General features: G+C 34.9%; 2 protein-coding genes across 3 annotated transcripts in view; one reads left to right on the forward strand and one right to left on the reverse strand.

Moving 5' to 3' along the window:
* Positions 1 to 1,724: 1,724 nt before the first annotated feature.
* On the reverse strand, positions 1,725 to 3,112 carry l(3)87Df (cytochrome c oxidase assembly factor COX20 lethal (3) 87Df). The gene is made up of 2 exons (XM_028306249.1): positions 2,937 to 3,112; positions 1,725 to 2,368 (listed from the first exon to the last, which is right to left on the reverse strand). Exons 1-2 carry the CDS (start codon positions 2,988 to 2,990, stop codon positions 2,054 to 2,056), a joined length of 369 nt encoding a protein of 122 aa, XP_028162050.1. The 5' UTR covers positions 2,991 to 3,112; the 3' UTR covers positions 1,725 to 2,053.
* A 3,239-nt stretch (positions 3,113 to 6,351) lies between these two features.
* numb (NUMB endocytic adaptor protein) overlaps positions 6,352 to 19,871 on the forward strand; it is a 40,194-nt gene continuing 26,674 nt past the window's right edge. The window contains exon 1 of one of the 2 annotated variants that reach the window (XM_028306252.1): positions 6,352 to 6,758. The gene's annotated coding sequence lies outside the window, so the exon portion shown is untranslated. Of the gene's footprint in view, positions 6,759 to 14,817; positions 15,100 to 19,871 lie in introns of those variants that run through there. The other variant, XM_028306255.1, reaches the window with a different exon arrangement.

Below are 19,871 nucleotides of genomic sequence, written 5' to 3' on the forward strand. Positions count from 1 at the left end.
AGCCGAAAATCGTCGGAAATGGAGCATTAAGGATCTCCGGTGGTGAATATGCAAAGTGTTGCCATTATTTTATAAGCTCTATTTAACAATATTAACTTTATCACAATTATTTTTAATTCCTGTATTAAAAAAAATGAAAGAAAGATATAATACCCATTTAAAGGCTGAGTCTGAAATCTGAGTTGGCTCCTTTTTTCGAAGAGCCGGTATAGCATGCAGCTCGCAGCCTCGCAGGAGGAATAACGCCTTCCTTGGTTTGGGCTAGTATTATATGTATTATCTGTGGTTTGGGGCTGCTCACTAAGCGAGCCGAATGCCGACTCATATGGCTATCAACGTCACGTTTTTAGCGGATAGGCCCTGCCCTTCTGGCAGGGAGAACCCCACATAACCCACTTACTGCCCCCGCGGCTGGTGGGTATACCTACCTACAAATCTATGTATTTTCCTGACGAAAAAAAAATGGTCCCAGCCCTGGTAATCTCCATATTTATATACGGTGCTGAAACTTGCGAGCCTGAGAAGCCTCGATAGCAGTAAGATCGATTCGTTTGAGATAATATGTGGATTACTCCACATTCCTTGGACTGCCATGCGTGCGAACCAACGAGTCCATATTAAAAGAGCTCAACATCACCACGCGGCTCTCCAGTACTCTCCACTAAGTAGGTATATGCCTAAAGCGTACCCTCTGTCTTTGGACACGTTATGCGGTCTCCAAGGCATCGTCTGGAGAAACAAATTATCTTGGGAAAAATGGAAGGCAGACGTGCTCGGGGCAGGGCACCGACGAGATGGTCAGACACTGTGAGCGGAAGTTTGCAATTTCATCGTGCGGTCCACACAGCTTATGACCGAGGAAGAAAAAGGCTTCATTTCGTACCTTTCTTTACGTAAATCGATTAAGTTACTGTAATAATAATAACATAGTCAGAGACTAGATCTAGCATGTGCACCACTTTCACTTTTGTCGATTATTTTGCGCTTCAAACGGCCTCTACGTGTTGGATCTGTATCATGTTCATCATCGTGAATAATGTTGTGGCAGTCCTTTGTTCAAACGATCATTGCAAACGTTGTGATAGGGATAGAGATATGCGATTTTTGGTTTTACGAAGGTAATAAGATAGAGAATAATACAAAGTAATAAAAATCACCGGTTATAGGGGCATTTATTGGAGAAATTTATCAAATAACCAAAAAAACACGAATTTAAAAGCATTTTTTTTTTTCAAAAAGTCTCATTTTTTATTATTTGTTAACCTTTTTTGTGTATTTTATGTATTTTTTTAGTATCGCCTGTTATTTAGCATTATTACTGTTTTTATTTTATCCGGATATACCGCTTAGTTTAAAAGTTATTACGTTTTCTTTACAATAAGTAATTGAAAGAAAAAAAATTATATAAAAAAATTAAAAAAATCTCAAAAAAATTTTGACCTCTTTTTTGTCGATAAGAATAGGTCTAGTTTCATCTCTTTTCATATGTACACCTTAACGTGACTCACACTGTATAAAGAAAAATAAAACAAAATTACCTACCTGTTAGTAAAGAACTTAAGATTCTTAAGATTGAGGATTAGATGAGAAGTGGGAATTTAAAACCTGAAACAACAACCGCATTATGTGGAGGAACTAAAATATACAGGGTGTTAGGTAAATGGGTATACATAATAATAATATTTTAAATCCGATGTAAACAAATATGAATAAAACTCAAAATATTCTAATTCAATGATTTAATATTTATTTTACTATAACTACAATAGATACACAATTTACAGTACTTACATAATCCAGTCTATAATTAAATAAATGTAGAAGTCCCAGGCAACACTGAACATTAACATGGCAATTTGCCTACAAGAGTAATCTATCAGGAAAGTCAAGATTTTTCTTTATATCATAATCATAACTTCATTGCATCATGTCTAAATGCTTATTTAGTATGGGATAAGTACATAAATAAATATTCAATTTTGCCAAACTTTAGTTGTTACAAAGTAAGCAAAATTATACTTGGCTCAATATGAACTACATATAAAGAAAATGCCTACGCTGACTTTAAAACACCTTTTGATTCTAATTCCTTCTCAATAACAGTCCCTTCATACTTTATTTTGTCTTTCAAAGCTTCTTGTAGCAACTGTGCGTCAAATCTTTGTCTGGACCACTGGTACCTACAGTATGCCCAATAGACTAGAGTAGATACAGTGAATGTTCCGAACCCAATATGTTGAGACATCATAGGCTTTGAAGTCTTGAGAAAAGCCGCTAATCCAACGCCTACTCCTGATGCAATGCCATAAAGGAAACTTTCCCGGAAGCATGGTATCTTCGACAAATCTCGTCCCATAAACATTAAACCCTGAAAATAATAAAAAATATATGAAGATGTCGTCTCATGTGTAGATGTTGATGTCCTACTTGGCACATAGTAGTTGTTTTGCAGCTCTTAATAAAAAAAAAAAATTAAACATATACAGTGTGTTTGGAATAGGGCTAGCGATAATTTAAGGCGATGTTGTGATGTCAATTTTATTACTTATTTTATTTTTATTATTTACAAAGATTACTTTAATTAAATCTTTTTTACCTACTACTATCAGATTTACAGCACAACACAAGCAAGTGTCATCTGAGGAGTTTGGTAAGAGATAGAAAATCCAAACAGGACGAAATAGAAAAATGGAAACAAGTTATAAAAAGTCATTACATTTTTTTACAAGTAGGCCTTCTACACGTCTCAAAATATAACCACCACTTCGGGACAATTTGAGGGTTGTAGCTGAGAAGAAGTGGCAGAAGAAACTCAGTCCATCAGTCATCTATATTAAACTTAAATCCCTATCTTTTGTGTCGTAATCGGAACACTTCTATTAATAATAAGGTTCTAATGTAAATACCTACGTAAGTCTCTAAGAAAATCAGTTTACCTTTTTCTCCTCTTCTGGTTCCTCTTCCAACATACTTTTAACAACAGTATCCATGATTGCTTACAATTATTTCGTTTAAATCAAGAAGAAAATAATCAATAATTACAACTGTGATAACAAACTACAAAATTCCAAATTTCCAATTATTTGTGTTTCCCACTGTGGTTTCCCACATANCCACAGATATGGATTGTGGTGGTTTCCCACATCATTTTTTGACATTGACAGTTTTGATTGACACTACATAAGCTGCGTTCAGCCGATAATTAGCATTGTTAGAATTTGCTACCAAAATGGCTATTGCCATGGCAACCGCCGAAAACTTTAGCATGTTTTCGGCTGGGACACATTTGTTAAACTTCCAAAGTGACGTTTTCCATACATCTTTTCGACCGCTTAAAGGACGCCATTTCACTTGCTAGCACTATATAGCTAGTGCTATTTTCCGCCAAACGCCCCCATAGTTGAAGCAAAGATAATATAACAATACTACAGAGAGAAAAAAAATATTTTTTGTTTGAATAATTATTAGAAAATAAAAAAATGCAATCGTTGTTTATAAACCGAACTTATCTGTTAACAGTTATCCAGATTTACAATAAATTAATGTCTATGTAATCGGTGTCTGCTTGAACAACGCAACATTTATTATAAGTAGGTCGCGTGCAACAAGAGTTGAGGCCATCAACATTCAGCAAAGATTTTTGTATCCGTCTACGCTTCTTTCTTAGGTAGTCGGACTGCTAAGTGCTTTCTGTCTCGTTTGCAGTACTCCAGCTCGCACATAGTTTTTTGATCATGGTTTTAACAGTATTTGAGCTAAAGTCTTGAAAAGTGGAAAGCCTACTATTTGGATTCGACTGTAATTTTTGAGGTATAATACATTATCGTATAGCCTGACCAGGAACATAAAAACCCTCGCCATGTTGCGGAAAATTAATGGTACTAATTTCTTTTAATGGTAACAGTATAGTTCCAAAATACTGGACTGTCCTGTCGATGACATTGACAGTGGGGCGCCACCGTCAATACCGGATCGCTGGTTCAGATTTTTGCCATGTTGGAAACCATATAGTTGAACGATGGTAGCGCCCCCCTGTCATTGAGTTTGGCGGGACAGTTCAGCGTGGGTCATCTATAACTGAAAACTTCATTGAAATGTCACCTTGCATGTCAGTCTATTGCTGTCAAAGTGTAAACAAACTTTATTATAAATGTGTGCAATTGATTTTCTGAATTAAATTGCTAAAAACTTTTTATAGTCGTGAAAGAAAAGTGGTTCACAATGTGTTAAAGTATTTGTCGAAGAGAAATACTAAGGGTACGGACAGGTTCGGACAATATTTTCATTGATGTTTATCGCATAGTACAGTCAACTATGAAAATTAGCTGTGGTTTGTTTCAACTACATAATTTAAAGTTTTTTGTCACTTTGTAAGTGTTGAATTTTATGGAAAGAAGTACCGAGTTTGAAGCGTTCATGAGCAGACATTGCAGTTGAATATTCAAGTTCTGAATTTGATTATTGATGAATAATAAAATAAATCCTACTAGTTCGATTGATGGTTTCATTTAATTTATTTAAACCAGGTTACCTATAATATAATCTTTTTTCGTTAACTTATGAAAATATCAAATTAGCCCGTAATCCTGAATCCTGATACATAAAGTTAGCCTATTAATTTAACACAGGTACGACTGTACTCAGTGTTGCACTATCAAATGCAATTGACGCGCCTCTATGCCAGGGTTTTTATGTTCCTGGTCAGGCTATAGCATAAATATTTACGAAGATACAGATGTGTCAGCTGGAGACACGTGTCCTCAGCTTACACATAGAAAACAACTCATAGTTATGAAGTTCTAATGGTTCCAATTGAATGACTGAGAGGTTTGATGACTCTAATTAGGCTTTTATTGATGGTATACTTGAAATTGCTCTAGGGCCAATGAGGAAGTTGGAGACATTCAGGTTTTTAAACGCCATTAGTGTCATTTTAGCGAATTTTAGTGATTGCCGCAACATAAAAATAATCGTATCATCGTACTGCATTCGCAAAGTCATCGAAAGATATCGTCTGAAACGATTCGACAATTAATTAATTCCGATAAAACTCATATTTTTACTGTGCTTAATGTATATTTTATATCAAAGTAAAGATCGTTATTCCATTGTGTTAAATATACTACTAGTAATTCATACCTAATTCCATACTTTTTATATTTCGATGTTACACAGTGCACTCTGTCTTCCGCGATCACTGAGCTAACTTGTTTTATAATTAATCTTCTACTGCTACTTTATTCTTTATTATTTGCTGTGCTGTTTTTGCAATTCTCAATCCGTAAATATTTTTTTCTTTCTACCGTGTTCGTAAAATCATCGTAACCGATTGTTGTAATCGGATTATATCAACATCACTCGACCATGTATGTCCATTTGGACATATCGGAACTTTTCTCTATGATCAACTTGCTGTATTATATCTACTCTAATCCATATCTGTGGTTAGTACAAATAAAATATAACTTATGATGACTAGTTTTAGTAACAGGTAGGAATATTTTATTTTAATCAGTCATGTACCTTAGTGGCAGCCTATGCTGATTCGACTTGGAGGAGGTGTTGATCGCAACTTCGGTCACTGTCCGCACAAAGTGCCTTAGCATAGATAGATGCATGTGGATCATCTGCCTCTCTCTATCCTCAGGATGCTGTTATCACTCCCCCGCACTCGGCCCATAAGTAATATCGTCGCCTTATAGTGAAAACCTTGGTATTGCATTTTTTTCTCCTGTTTTTGCATTTCAGTCAATCTTACAGACTATAACAGTTTTGATTATAAAACTGTTATTAAAAAAATATAATAATAATATATTTACATATAAATTAACAAAAAAAAACCAAAAGACTGCGTGGTGGCCGTTCAAAAATTTTACAGCACCTCAGACCAAGAATAAAATACAGCACGAACTTTCTCCTGAAGAATACTTCTTTTACACTGCTTTTCACTCCAACGCGTCGACATGAGTGATGTGTTGTTATTTCTGTTCTCTATTCAAATATTACATTGTGCAAATAGAGAGTATGTTTTCGCCTCAATTTTCGTTGAGCGTTGCTGGCTGCATTTTTCTTTCGTTAATGATGTTATTAATAACGTTATTAATATTTTATAGAATCTTTGGCGTAATCGATTATAGAATTGACAAAAAAGTATCGATTTTTAAACTGTCATCGTGTCGTAATACAAAAAACTTTTGACGTTTGTTAGTGTGATAAATGGTTTTACACACAGATATNCATATTGTGGTTGTTTTACACAACCGTATTTTGAAGACCGGCGGCACCCGGTGGCGCATGAATCTATGCAGTTTTTGACGTTTACTGTCAGATTTCATACATAAAATTTAGTTCCACTAAAATCCGCATGTCTTTTTACTTGAAAAGGATTACGGATAAATCCGCCGCTTTTTCTTTTCTCAGCCATTTCTCAAGGTTGTAAAAATCATTTCAAGTGTCTTCTACGTCTATGTAAAAGCTCAAAAATATAGAATTATCAAGATTACAAGTAGCTTACTTGCCCCTTTATAAAATTTGAATAGATTTTTTATGTGTAGTAGTTTCTTAACGATATTGTGGTTTAGTTTTAGTGTAAGTGATCTACTTTTAAAAGAAACACCTCGTTCCTACTGTGCGTGAATATAGCTTCCACAGATGATCTTAGCTATCAATTTCAAATCAAAGAAACTTATGAAAAGGGAAGAACGTATTCTTATATAATGTTCCAGTGACGACGTCCAGGCGCCAGCATTTTATGATAGGTAAGTACGCAGCTATAAAAAACTTATAACATTAACCTTCTAAAATCCGCTAATGTGTGTGTATAAAATAATTTATTTATTGTAAGTTAAAATTTACACAAGTAGTATTTTTTTAGGAAATTCTAATAGGAGTCCTATTGGTATTTATTACATATAAATTACATTATTATTTTAATGGTAATTTTTACATTGCTTGTTAATAAACAATGTTTCAACTTGAAAACATGATCTACTCTTGAATTTTTACAAAGTAGGTTTAGGTCTACATTTTATTTTTTGTTACTTATGTTTTTCAAGATTTTACAGCTTGTTTCTAATGCTACTTCAATTGCATTTTCCTGCTTTGCAAGTACAATAACTGTACTGCTAGAACATTTTGTTACAAAATGTCTCATAATTCAACTAAGTAGGTATCGCAAAGTTAAGCAGGAAGTGTCATTAACTCATCATAAACAATAAATGTATACTATAAATAGATAAATAGGCATTTTGTATGAGGTAAATAACATCCATCTAGTTAAATAATGTTGGATATAATATTAGAATTATGTTAATCCTCAAAGGATTCACACATGCAAAGTATTCTAGCAACTTTTAATATTTTACCTAGTGCACATGAAATCCCATAATAATATTTAATGATATTAAAACTTAATTTGGTGCTGCGCAATGGATCGAACTTTGATTTTAGCTAAGGTAAGATGCGGCCACTTAACATTCAACTTAAAATGCAGTAGATACTAAGAATTACATCTTTGTACCTTCATATATCAAAGTTTAAATCAGTGTTGTTATATTTACACAAACACCAAATTACTGTATTATTTGTAATGTGTGAATATAATTTTAAATGTGTCATGTTAATAATTGAAAGAAAAATAACTTATTAACCTTCAAGCGGGCGCGCGGTCTTTTGTAACGGCAGCGGTCGCGCGTAAACGAAAAGACCTATGGGGTCTAGTAAATAAATAAAGCACTTATTTTCCAATAATCATTTATTATTTTGTACGCAGATATATTTTGATTGTATTTAAGTCTTAAGTAATTTGAATTAAGTTAAAGAAACAATTATTTAATCAATTAACATGACGAAAATATTATTTGGATCAAAAACTAATTTTTAAACACAAAATGTTTTAAAATACCTCAGAATAGTTCATAGACCTGGTAAAAACGATAAAAATGGCAAAATAATGATAAAACATAATTTTATAATTTTGGCTCAGTTTAGCTTGGTCTCTGAGCTCCGATTCACTCTCTTTTTCATCTTTTCGTAATAATGCCTCTGTTATTTCACTTTGTACTAGCAGTCTACGACTTATTTAATAAGAAAAAACAGTATTGCAAGCTTAATTCAATAATATTGGGTGATAGCCGAAGAAATGTTATATCGCATAGAGAGTCGCGCGTAACCTTTTCGACGACAGGCGCGTGGCGTGCTTTCGACGCCGGCGCCGCGACTAAAACAATAGCAAGCCATGGGGTGAGAAAAGCGCGGAGAGCTGAGATAAGGTCTTTATTTCGCTCACAATGAGCAAGCGACAGGCTACTAAAAATGAGAAATATGTGTAACATGTAAAAAAAAAGTTATGAACGAAAATGTGTTAGGCGCGGTCGATTCGACGCCGCGCGCCCGCTTGAAGGTTAAGGTGTTTACCCTTAGATATTACAAATCCTTTAACTCTTCACAGAACCCCAGCGTATATAAATTTTATTTATTACGAATAAGAAAATATATTTTCAATACGGAAATCTGTTTACATACGGTTATTATNTTAAAAACTAGCTTTTAATGCTCTAAAATGAATAAAATAAAATATAAATTGTCTCGAAACCCATCATCATATGATTAAAGGCTTGTAACATACCATGACATGTTTTACTAATATTTCATTTAATAAACAATGTAAAGTGAATCAATCACCAATAGCTATATTCCTATTATTTTATTTTAGTACCCCTATTTTCCTACTAGTCTGCTGCATGCACATTGCACAATGTACTCATCTAACTGGAACTGTTTCAGTGGCATAGTCATGAGGTAGTAGATACTATTCAATTTTTTTTTATAAATAAAAACATAGGTACTCTTAGGTTATTTTATGGTATTATTTAATTTTTCACAGAAAAAAAGTCCCTAAATTATTTGGTTAAACACAAACTAAAAGTAGGTAGCTACTTACCTACCTACATGATAGATAATTCCAATTAAAAGTAGGTACCTACTTACCATTTGGATTACAAAGCAAAACATTTATGTATGGTGGTGGTGACATAAAATAAAATTTTACGTTTCCAATTTTATTACTTCATACTTTTATGGCAGTTATTACTATAAATATGTTCTAGGTGATAAAGTACGTAATGTGAGAATTTCTTCACTTTTCTTGTATGAGCTATTATGACATAGCAACCCGATATTGCACCCATATAGATGATATCAAGAGACTAGTTTCTAGTACTTTTTACAAGTAAAACTGGTATCTAGTCATGTAATTAATATCGATTTTTATTTATGTAAAATATCGATTTTTATTTATTATTATTTATTATTGGTTTTTGGGCCTTTATTTGCGCCAACTCGACCAGGTTTGATCTATTGTGGCAGCCCTTGTCTTTAAAGTTCACTGCTTAGTCCCGTTGAGTCTATAAATTTCCAGATTCTTTGGAGCGTGATATCTGCTATCTCATCCGGGTGCATGATGTGTCGCCCGAGATGGATACTTCTTTTGCTCATAAGCGGGAAGCATGAGCAAAGAACATGCATGGCCGTTTCTTCTTCTGTATGGCAGAATCTGCACAGAGTTTCCTCGGTCATGTTCATGTTCGATTTATGTTTGTTTAGTTTGCAGTGGCCGGTCAGTATTCTAGTCACTGCACAGGCTTTGTATCTTTTGAACTTTAGCAGTTCCTTAGTTACTTTATTGCTATATCCCTGAATGAGTGCTTTTGAGTGTTTTTGTCCCGGTGTAGACTTCCACCACTCAATAGCCTCTTGTTTGCAGAGGGCGGTTAGTAGCGTGGTGGCTCGTTGTTTGGTAATGCCACAGAACGGTTCTACGCCGATTTGAGGGTTATCGGCTCCATCTCTGGCGAGTTCATCTGCTACTTCGTTTCCTTCTATATTCGAATGTCCTGGTACCCATGTAAGCGTTACTTTGTTGGTATTTCCCAGTGCATTCAGTGTCTCGGTGCATGTTTGCACCAATTTTGACGTGTATTCGAAGGATGTTAAGGCCAGCAGTGCTNTGTTAAGGCCAGCAGTTAAGATTTTTATTTAGGATGGACTATTCCTCGTGATCTTTTTTTGGCGACATTTTTTAAACGTTCTTTATAGTTTCTTTCTGCCACATCAATCACTGCAGTTAAGCCTCCCCTGATGTGGAATGCATCAAATGCAATCTTCGGTATTTGAGAAGTATCTATCGATGGTAGAGCAGTAAGCATATTAACGGTAGAGTACGCATAATTGAGAAATAGTCATTAATTTGCGTCGCTGCCGCCTCCGCTATTTGCGCGACTGTGGGTGTGCTAAAGCAACTTTGACCTTTCTGCATTACGTATTCAGACTCGGCCTATTTAGCTAAGAATGGTTTGTTTGCGTTTTAACAATAAACATACCTTAATACATTCGCAACCCTTCCCTTTAACTAATTTAATTGAATTATGAAACATTTAAATATCGAGCATAGATAGCCAAAACCAAAAGTAATTTTGGAAATATTATTATGTAGCCTTTTCTCTTAAATACCATTCTTTGTTACCTAATATAAAATGTCGATTTGACCCAAAATCGGCCACGAAAAAATAGGATTTAAGTAGGTTAATCCATCACACGTCTAAATATAGTGCTTACTTTTATGATGAATGGGCATTCGGTTGATAACGATCTCTCCAGAGGGTTGCAGACTCAGATCATAGAATGATCTGAGGTTGCAGATATTTTTCACCTTTCGAAAAATGCGTCGTTTTTGTGGAAAGGAACGAATGTCATAGGTGCATATAAAAATTCAACCAGTTTCATCGGGCCATTATAACTCTACATAGTCTACATACTGACAGCAAGACTCGCGCGCGGTGAGCGTGGACCAATCTACCGAGGCTTCAGCCAGAGCTAGAGAGTAGCTAAGAAATATAAAAATGTTGAATAATTCAAAACTTACTTAGGTATTCGAGACGCTGGAAGATCTGCGACGCGGTTAGGGTTACTAGGCAAAAACAGTCACTTTTTATACGCCGTGTAACTGGCTAAGCTTGAGTTGCTGACAAGGTCGTTTGTTAATTTGCAGCTCTTTCAAATGAAGTTAGATTTAAAAGACTATCAACTACTTAAATCACTTACCTCGACTTAAGACAACAAGTCTAAAATCATTATTTACGTAAAGATCGCATTTGACCGAAAATATTATATCTCCGTTGATCCAGCTTCGCTGCGCACCAGCAAGAATGGTCTACTCCTAGGGGTACTACAACGATCGGCCATCCCTGGATCTCGGCTTTTCTGCCACCCTACCCCTGAGCGTCGATATCACTGCTTTCCTTATTTTGAGATGATTCCTACTCCCTAGGTCTTTACCATTCGAATTCAAAAGATTGTAGGCCTAAAAGCTTGTTTCATCACAGTATCGATGTGTCGCGCATGCAATGGGAAATATCTACCCACTCGCTGTTGACAGCTTTCACTTCCGCACTTCCGATCCATTTCCAACGGCAAATAGGCCCCTGACTAACGACCCCAGCATACCAGGAAAAATGTTAAATTTATCTGTCCATCATTATGTATGTACTCATAAGTTATTAGTAAAATAATTTGCGATTTTCCTGTCTCGTTTATTAATTAATAACTAGAAATAATAGGCAATTACCAGTAAAGAATATGAATCAGTACTCACACTCATTAGTGTCGAATTAATGCAAACAGCACTCGTTTAGAACGTTACTCTAATATTTTTACGACAGATAATATTGTTAAGGAAAATACACAAACGTTATGAATACGTACCTGTGTGGTATATTTATATAGGGTGTTTAAAAATCGAGCCTTTAAAAATATGCTAACGATGCAAACTTCAGTGGCCACGACACACAGGTGGGTTGTTTGCCGCATCCAAGCACAATTAACCAGGCTGCTGCGGCTGCGAGCTCGGTTCATTAACCAGAATGAAAGATGTTATTATAGAGCTTAGACAGGTTGATTTTTCTAGGATAACTGCAATTTTATTAACACTTCAGTTTTCTATTGTAAATAATATGGCACAAAGAAATCAAATCTCCAAATACAATAGGCATGATCACGCTCGTCTCGTTGTTATTGAAAATGGGTAGTCAATATTATCAAACTACTTTTAATTTTTTAAATAATTTAATTAAAATAGGTAAGCAAAAAAGTAACAGTTAGCTAGTGAACTGTAAGCTACTTAATCCAGGATAATTATGGAGGATATAAACATAAAAATCTAGGTTCTAAACTAAACCCATACATACCTACATACTGACCAAATCGCAGTTAGACGCGTGCAGACGCTAGTCATAAACGTGTCGTCTGCATACTCGAATGACGTCTACGACGATTGTGTGTACCGCCTGCTGCAATTAACCTATTGACACAAATATTCCACAATACCTACCTATCTAGATAATTTCGAATTGCGTTCATCTGCTGAGCTTTGGACCAGCAAATTGATGGCGTTTAAACAATTGATTCGTTTCATTTGACCCCAGTCAAGAGGTCAAACTGACATGTTCACCTTCATACTGCTGCAATAGCATATCAATAACTGAATAATTTGTTTGGTTAATTATTATTTTCTTTTACTGTGCTAGCATATTGAACTCTTATCAGATGTCGCTTAGAATTAATTTTCTAAAGCAATCTGTTTCAAGTCACATATGGAGTGGAGATATCACACTCCATATGTGACTTGAAACAGATTATATTTTTCAAAAAGGTCGCTGCGGTTATTTATAACGGTGATATCTACTTAGTAGAATTCGTTTGAGGCAATCGGCGAGTTATTCGTAACTTTGTATCACGATATATTTTATTAAATAGAAATCTAGTCCATAGGAAATGGTTATCGATGAAATCTGCGCCCTCAAAACGTGATAGTGCACAGAACAATCACTACTTAATCCGCTGTTGCCAGACTGCCCGGATCTGCACGCCGCTGACTGCGAGTGCAAATGATGGCAAATCATTTTAAACACTAGCACTTTATGTAGTTATAATAAACGTGTTTTTGCAACAAACCTGCAATGGTCTGATGTGCTGGGAACTTTGTTAACTAGTATAGTGCCCACATCCCCACAACAAATTCATTGTAAAAGCAATCTAGCTCAGATCTAGCACAACTTTGGAAAAACGTCATATTTTAAACACGAGCTAAAACAGTCCATGTTTTGATTGATAATGATAACTAACTAAATTTTGATTAGTTTACCCATTCCCTCAGTGTCATCACGCCTTTAACACTTAAAAAACAGCAACGATTCGATTGTTTGGAAGCTTGTAATAAACTTGTTTTGTGCAATACAAATTTAAACACTACGCAAGTAGGTAGCCACCAATGTTTACCTAGTCTAGTTAGTTGTTTGAAATAAAGCATCTGCTCTGTTTGAAAACCAGGGCAAGTGCAAGACTGTGTTGCAATAGGTTTAAAAATTCAATTTATAATGGTAAGCTTAGAAGAAAAGTAATCTTGAAGAGATGCAGTATAACAAAAAAAAAAGAAAACACTGTAATAGTTATTTTTAAAAATAACCCATTAATGTGGTGGAACGTGGAAGTCAAAAGCCTTGGGTGTGCTTGCTAAAATAAAAGAGTCATCAACATAGACAAGTTGAGAAGAAATATAGTCATGCTCAACAATATCCAAATCTTGTTTTACTCAGAGAACAATAGATTCATCCTCTTTGCCAAGTTAGTACTTTGACCTTTATTTTTGAAGATAATATAGCGACTTAGAGTACGATGCCTATTATTGAAACGAATATCTTTAGAATGGTACTTTCGCCGACCCGGTTTCCGAGTGAATAATCACTGAAACTATTCTAGTCATTTCAAAGGATAAGGATTTCGCCATACAGCCTGAATTCACGGGCGAGTAGGTAGAGTCGCAAAATTTCAGCATCTCAGCCGTGTCTTTTAGTAAATGAAATTATGATATTGTATACTGCTTTACCGAACTCGGTGATACTTATTTTAAATATTACATGCCCATTTAAAATATTTTATGTAAAACTATGATCTTATTGCTAAATAAATTATTATCCTTATCCAAATGTATGCCGAACACCCGATATCGCCCGATTTATTTGGACAATCGACGCTCTACGTAGGGACTTAATACTGAACGAAGTAGTATGTAAATTGTTTGTATGTATTTCATAATGAAATTAAGCAGATTCACCTGTCGTTTAATTAGCTGGTTAATTTTGCGAATACCTAGGTGAAGTTGACTAAGAGTAATTTCGAAATTAAAGAACAATACGACGCCTACAGCCGCTTCCCACTCAAAACTGGAGATTGCTTTTGTCGTTAATTTTAGCCGAGGTTCTTGTGAATAAACATTTAGTTGCAAGCAATGAATGCAAACATTACAATCGTCTTTGTTCAGTGTTGTAATCCTCTGCTAATCTTAATTTAAATTTAAGCAGAAAATTATAAAAAATAATAGTAACTGAAGTTAAAAAGCTTGTAAAAAGGAAGATCAACGTCTTCAAGCCAAGGTAGGCAGATATTTTTAATATTTAAATTTCATACTACCAATTTTTTTTTACATGAAGCGAACAATAGTCTGAAAAGTATGAAAAATGCTTTTTCAATTTCGAGACACCAGTAAGTTGATAGTTGACATACTTACTTACCTAATTCCATAATTTTCAGCTGAAATTGAAGTAAAGCACTTGTAAAAACTAAAATTTCAACTCAGAGCAACCAGTAACCCTAACCTTGAACAATTTCCGAAGTGTTGAAAGTTTCGAAGTGCCGGTGTGAATCAGACTGTGTTGGTATTTCACGTGTTCAAACGCCTGAAATAGTCAGTGCACCGAAGTAATTAGTGCGGGGAGGTACTCCTCGGCTCTCCGTACTTGGCACCCTACTGAACTAAATTAATTTTAGAGCTCTGCCTTCAGTCAGCAGTGCCAAGTCAGAATCAGGAAGCTAACAACCCAAAACCCGCGTGAAAAGGTCCTCAATGGCTTGGATTCTTGGATGTCGTTTCAGTGATTGAGTGCATCGTTGTGTTAAAGTTTACTTTGTACTGAAATAGTGTTAAATTGTGCGAGTTGTTAAACCTAATAGGCGGCCTTAATGCGTGCATCTGACTGGGCGAAGTAGGTGAGTTAACATCTGGTAACATCAAAAGCGTTTACGCCTAAAGGCCATCTGCGTATGTCCATTTGGCGATAAGCAAGCAAATGAATGGGTCAATTTAGAACTCACGTAATGAAAGCGTCGGAACTGTGAGCATACATTATTGTTATAATCGATTTTAACTAATGCTTTAATATTGATAGTGATAATCACATGTTTCACGTTAGACAATAAGCCCCAATTATCGATGTTTTTGAAAATTAAACGGCAATATGAAATGTTAAATATTTTTTATTTATTTAATAAGTAATTATCTTTATTCTAACTATACAGAACCTAATCACATCTCACTCATAACATCTATGATTGACAATAATCAGTTCAATGAGATCACAGTTTATGTCTAATTATTACATAGGTACGTGATGTTTGCTTACTCTATATACCCAGCTATGCATATTTATTGATCTTAATCGTTAAAGTTAAATAACATTTAATAACGTATGACAACAACGTTATCAACAATTTTAACAACTCTAACTAATATCAAAATGACACAATTTAAGAAAACACCTTTGAAACCATTTACATAATTATTTTATAATAGTAGAATGCTATTTTAAAGAATATAAACCTAGATAAGCATATTTCACATATCATTCGTGTCAACAAATCTTTTATTACGTTATCAAACAGTGAGCATATTTTTAATATGTTGCTCTACATACGTGTTCATAAATTCTACTTCAGTTGATTACTGTACTGTACAATGCCATTTATACGTCACTCACGATATTTGTCCCTGATGATCTCGGCAACTATGTCCCTTGGCAGCATAGTGGCTCGCGCGGTCTTCGTCAGGGCAGCTTTCGCGGTCCGGCCCGGCCTCCGGCTGAAGTATACATACACGTTGTAGACCAGCTGCCTGGTGTCCGCAGGCAGCTCGACCCTGGAGTCCTCCACTCCCTCCCCCGCCCGCCCACTGTACAGCCTTCTCCAACTGAACATCGTCCAAGCGGTCATGGCCTCGTCCCCGTATTGCGCCGTCTTGCCAATAACTTATTCCTCCCTGGAGATACCCGCAGTTATTGCTTCAATATCCCAGCACAATTTATCCTCTAATAAGATATTCCCCAAGTTCATTCAAGAATAATCACAAACACAATTAGTTTTGTCAATTTCCAAATTATTATCGAATCGATCGCTAGCGTCGCGATATCCATCCGATTGCGGAGCCTATCTACAACTGTTAGACTTGCGAAGGCTTTTGAAGGCGACATTGCGAATCTGGTCACACGTTCATGACATCCGCTGCGTTAGAACGTGACCACAATTCCGTGGACGTCGGCAAATACGCGGCGAGCCGGCTTGTATTGCGTATGCTATATGTGCTTCGAGTATGACAACCTTGGCCACAGATAGTCCAGTGGCCGTTATGAAGAACAAAGTACACCCACGGAGTACCATGTACGAACGGATACACCGTTGTTCTATAGACACTTTTAAAAGGTCGACTGTTTGTGTGAAATCAATATTCATAACGTTAAGTGTTTGCAATCGACTAGATTCGCACAGCACCTTAGAAATTAATGAAGTCAAACATTTAAGCGACAAACATTGCGTTGCAACCGTAGATTACCTACTGTACACAATGTAGAGGAGGACCTATACCTTGATTTTTTAGAATCCAGCAGAGATGTAAACAAACACTTTCATACACAATTACACCATAATCACTTACGTGTTCATAATATCATACACATTATTTAACAAGCCCATGAAACCAACTTTATTTTCACGTTTATACAAGTTTGAAATCAATCTTTGAAACAAATTATTTTAGCAAAATACGTGGACGATGAAAATTTGTGACATTGTCAAATTGACTTGACGTTTAAAATCATGTGTTATCTCCATATTGTCTATGACTTGTCTCTGACACATCAGTGCCGTAACCTGTGAGTCATAGACAATAATCTGTAAATTTAATCGATATTATTTTAAGTATTCACTTATTCCGATTACTGATTAATTTTAAATAAAAAATATACGATACTTTGTTTAGTTTTCCAGCGATAACTTCGACAATATTGGAGATAACGTAAATTTATTTTTCTACTTTTAGTGTTTACTTTTTCGGAGTCAGTTTAATTTTTAGTCGGTTTTATTTAAACGAAATTATTTTACTTTTTTATGCAATTATGCTTACGTATTGTTCCATTGTTTATTTTTAAGAAAATAAAAAACTTCTTTCAATGAGGGTTTTCGCGATTGAAAAATCCGCCAGATGGCAATACGTAGACGCGAGGTCCAAATGCTGCATGATTGGTTATTTTTGACATGACATTGACAGATATGTCAAAATCCACCAATCACGCAGCAAGCAACAGCAAGCAACAGAAGTTTAATAACTTTACGGATATCATTGATTGTTTTACTGTCCAGTGTGCTTTTTGATTACATCTGTGCATACAGTTTGTTTCCTGTTCTCGAAAATTTCATAATCAGTTCACATTCAATGTTGCGACTTTGTTGCATATTTTTAGTATTTTGACGATCACCCGGCGATGATACGCAAGTACTACAACATTTCACTTCGCGATTAACGAGAGGTTTTGTCGCATCACTAGTTCACAGACTAAAAATATTTTTATGTCAGTTGGCCATATTTGATGACATTTCTGCTGATTTCTAAAAAATTAGACTGTATCTACTCTAATCCATATCTGTGATTTTGGAACTATATAAATGAACTATAATGTCATTAAAGGAAGACAGACGGCACGGTAATTTCATCTATACCTTGATTTTTTAGAATCCAGCAGAGATGTAAACAAACACTTTCATACACAATTACACCATAATCACTTACGTGTTCATAATATCATACACACTATTTAACAAGCCCATGAAACCAACTTTATTTTCACGTTTATACAAGTTTGAAATCAATCTTTGAAACAAATTATTTTAGCAAAATACGTGGACGATGAAAATTTGTGACATTGTCAAATTGACTTGACGTTTAAAATCATGTGTTATCTCCATATTGTCTATGACTTGTCTCTGACACATCAGTGCCGTAACCTGTGAGTCATAGACAATAATCTGTAAATTTAATCGATATTATTTTAAGTATTCACTTATTCCGATTACTGATTAATTTTAAATAAAAAATATACGATACTTTGTTTAGTTTTCCAGCGATAACTTCGACAATATTGGAGATAACGTAAATTTATTTTTCTACTTTTAGTGTTTACTTTTTCGGAGTCAGTTTAATTTTTAGTCGGTTTTATTTAAACGAAATTATTTTCCTTTTTTATGCAATTATGCTTACGTATTGTTCCATTGTTTATTTTTAAGAAAATAAAAAACTTCTTTCAATGAGGGTTTTCGCGATTGAAAAATCCGCCAGATGGCAATACGTAGACGCGATGTCCAAATGCTGCATGATTGGTTATTTTTGACATGACATTGACAGATATGTCAAAATCCACCAATCACGCAGCAAGCAACAGAAGTTTAATAACTTTACGGATATCATTGATTGTTTTACTGTCCAGTGTGCTTTTTGATTACATCTGTGCATACAGTTTGTTTCCTGTTCTCGAAAATTTCATGATCAGTTTACATTCAATGTTGCGACTTTGTTGCATATTTTTAGTATTTTGACGATCACCCGGCGATGATACGCAAGTACTACAACATTTCACTTCGCGATTAACGAGAGGTTTTGTCGCATCACTAGTTCACAGACTAAAAATATTTTTATGTCAGTTGGCCATATTTGATGACATTTCTGCTGATTTCTAAAAAATTAGACTGTATTTAAAGTTTTAGTTTTTAAAATTCCAATTGCTTGAGTTAAATTCAGGCCACTAATCTATAACGTCGGCTGATTGCAAGAAGTCATTAACTAGCAGAAACATGATTTCGAGAAATAGCTTAATGAAGTTTGGAGAGAAAAAAGCCATTTAAAAAAAAACATATAATAGGTAGCGCCGCAATGAAAATGCCGATACATAAAAATAAGTCTTTGTAAAAAATTTTAGTTACTGGCATTTCAAAATAACGTACACACACAGTATTTTTAAAAAATCAAAATATGAAGTTAATGTCTTTTGACTGACGGCCAACTATAACAAACCAAGAAGTAATTACTTTTTACTTTATCGGATTACCGTGATACATGTTAAATCAAGTTAAATTACGTTTATAATAATATTTATAATAAACAATCATAATAACGAAATATGTATTATGACCTGTCATCTTCTGGGTCACATTCTAAACAAAAAATTCAGAAACAGTGCAGTGTGGATGACATAGAAAAGACAACACACGAGATGTTTCTTCATGAAAATTTTCGCAACTACAGATGATAAATAATTTTGTAAATCTGTAGCTACGAATTCTTACCTAACCGATGCTAATTGCTAGATAAAAATAGGGTATACACGAGCACAAAATAATCCTCCCTCAGACACTACCGATACCGTGTAGAAAATTTTCATGAAGAAAACATCTCGTGTGTTGTCGCAAAATTTTCGCAACTACAGATGATATAATTTTGTAAATCAGTAGCTACGAATTCTTACATAATCGATGCTAATTGCTAGATAAAAATACGGTATACACGAGCACAAAATAATCCTCCCTCAGACACTACCGTGTAGAAAATGTTCATGAAGAAAACATCTCATGTGTTGTCTTTTCTATGTCATCCACACTGCACTGTCTCTGTTGGCAAGATTAGATTGAAAGGACGATATCACGATAGTTATTTGAAACCA

The sequence above is a fragment of the Ostrinia furnacalis genome, unplaced genomic scaffold, assembly GCF_004193835.3.
Source record: "Ostrinia furnacalis isolate ACB-3 unplaced genomic scaffold, ASM419383v2 OfSCF1911, whole genome shotgun sequence".
NCBI lineage: Eukaryota > Metazoa > Arthropoda > Insecta > Lepidoptera > Crambidae > Ostrinia > Ostrinia furnacalis.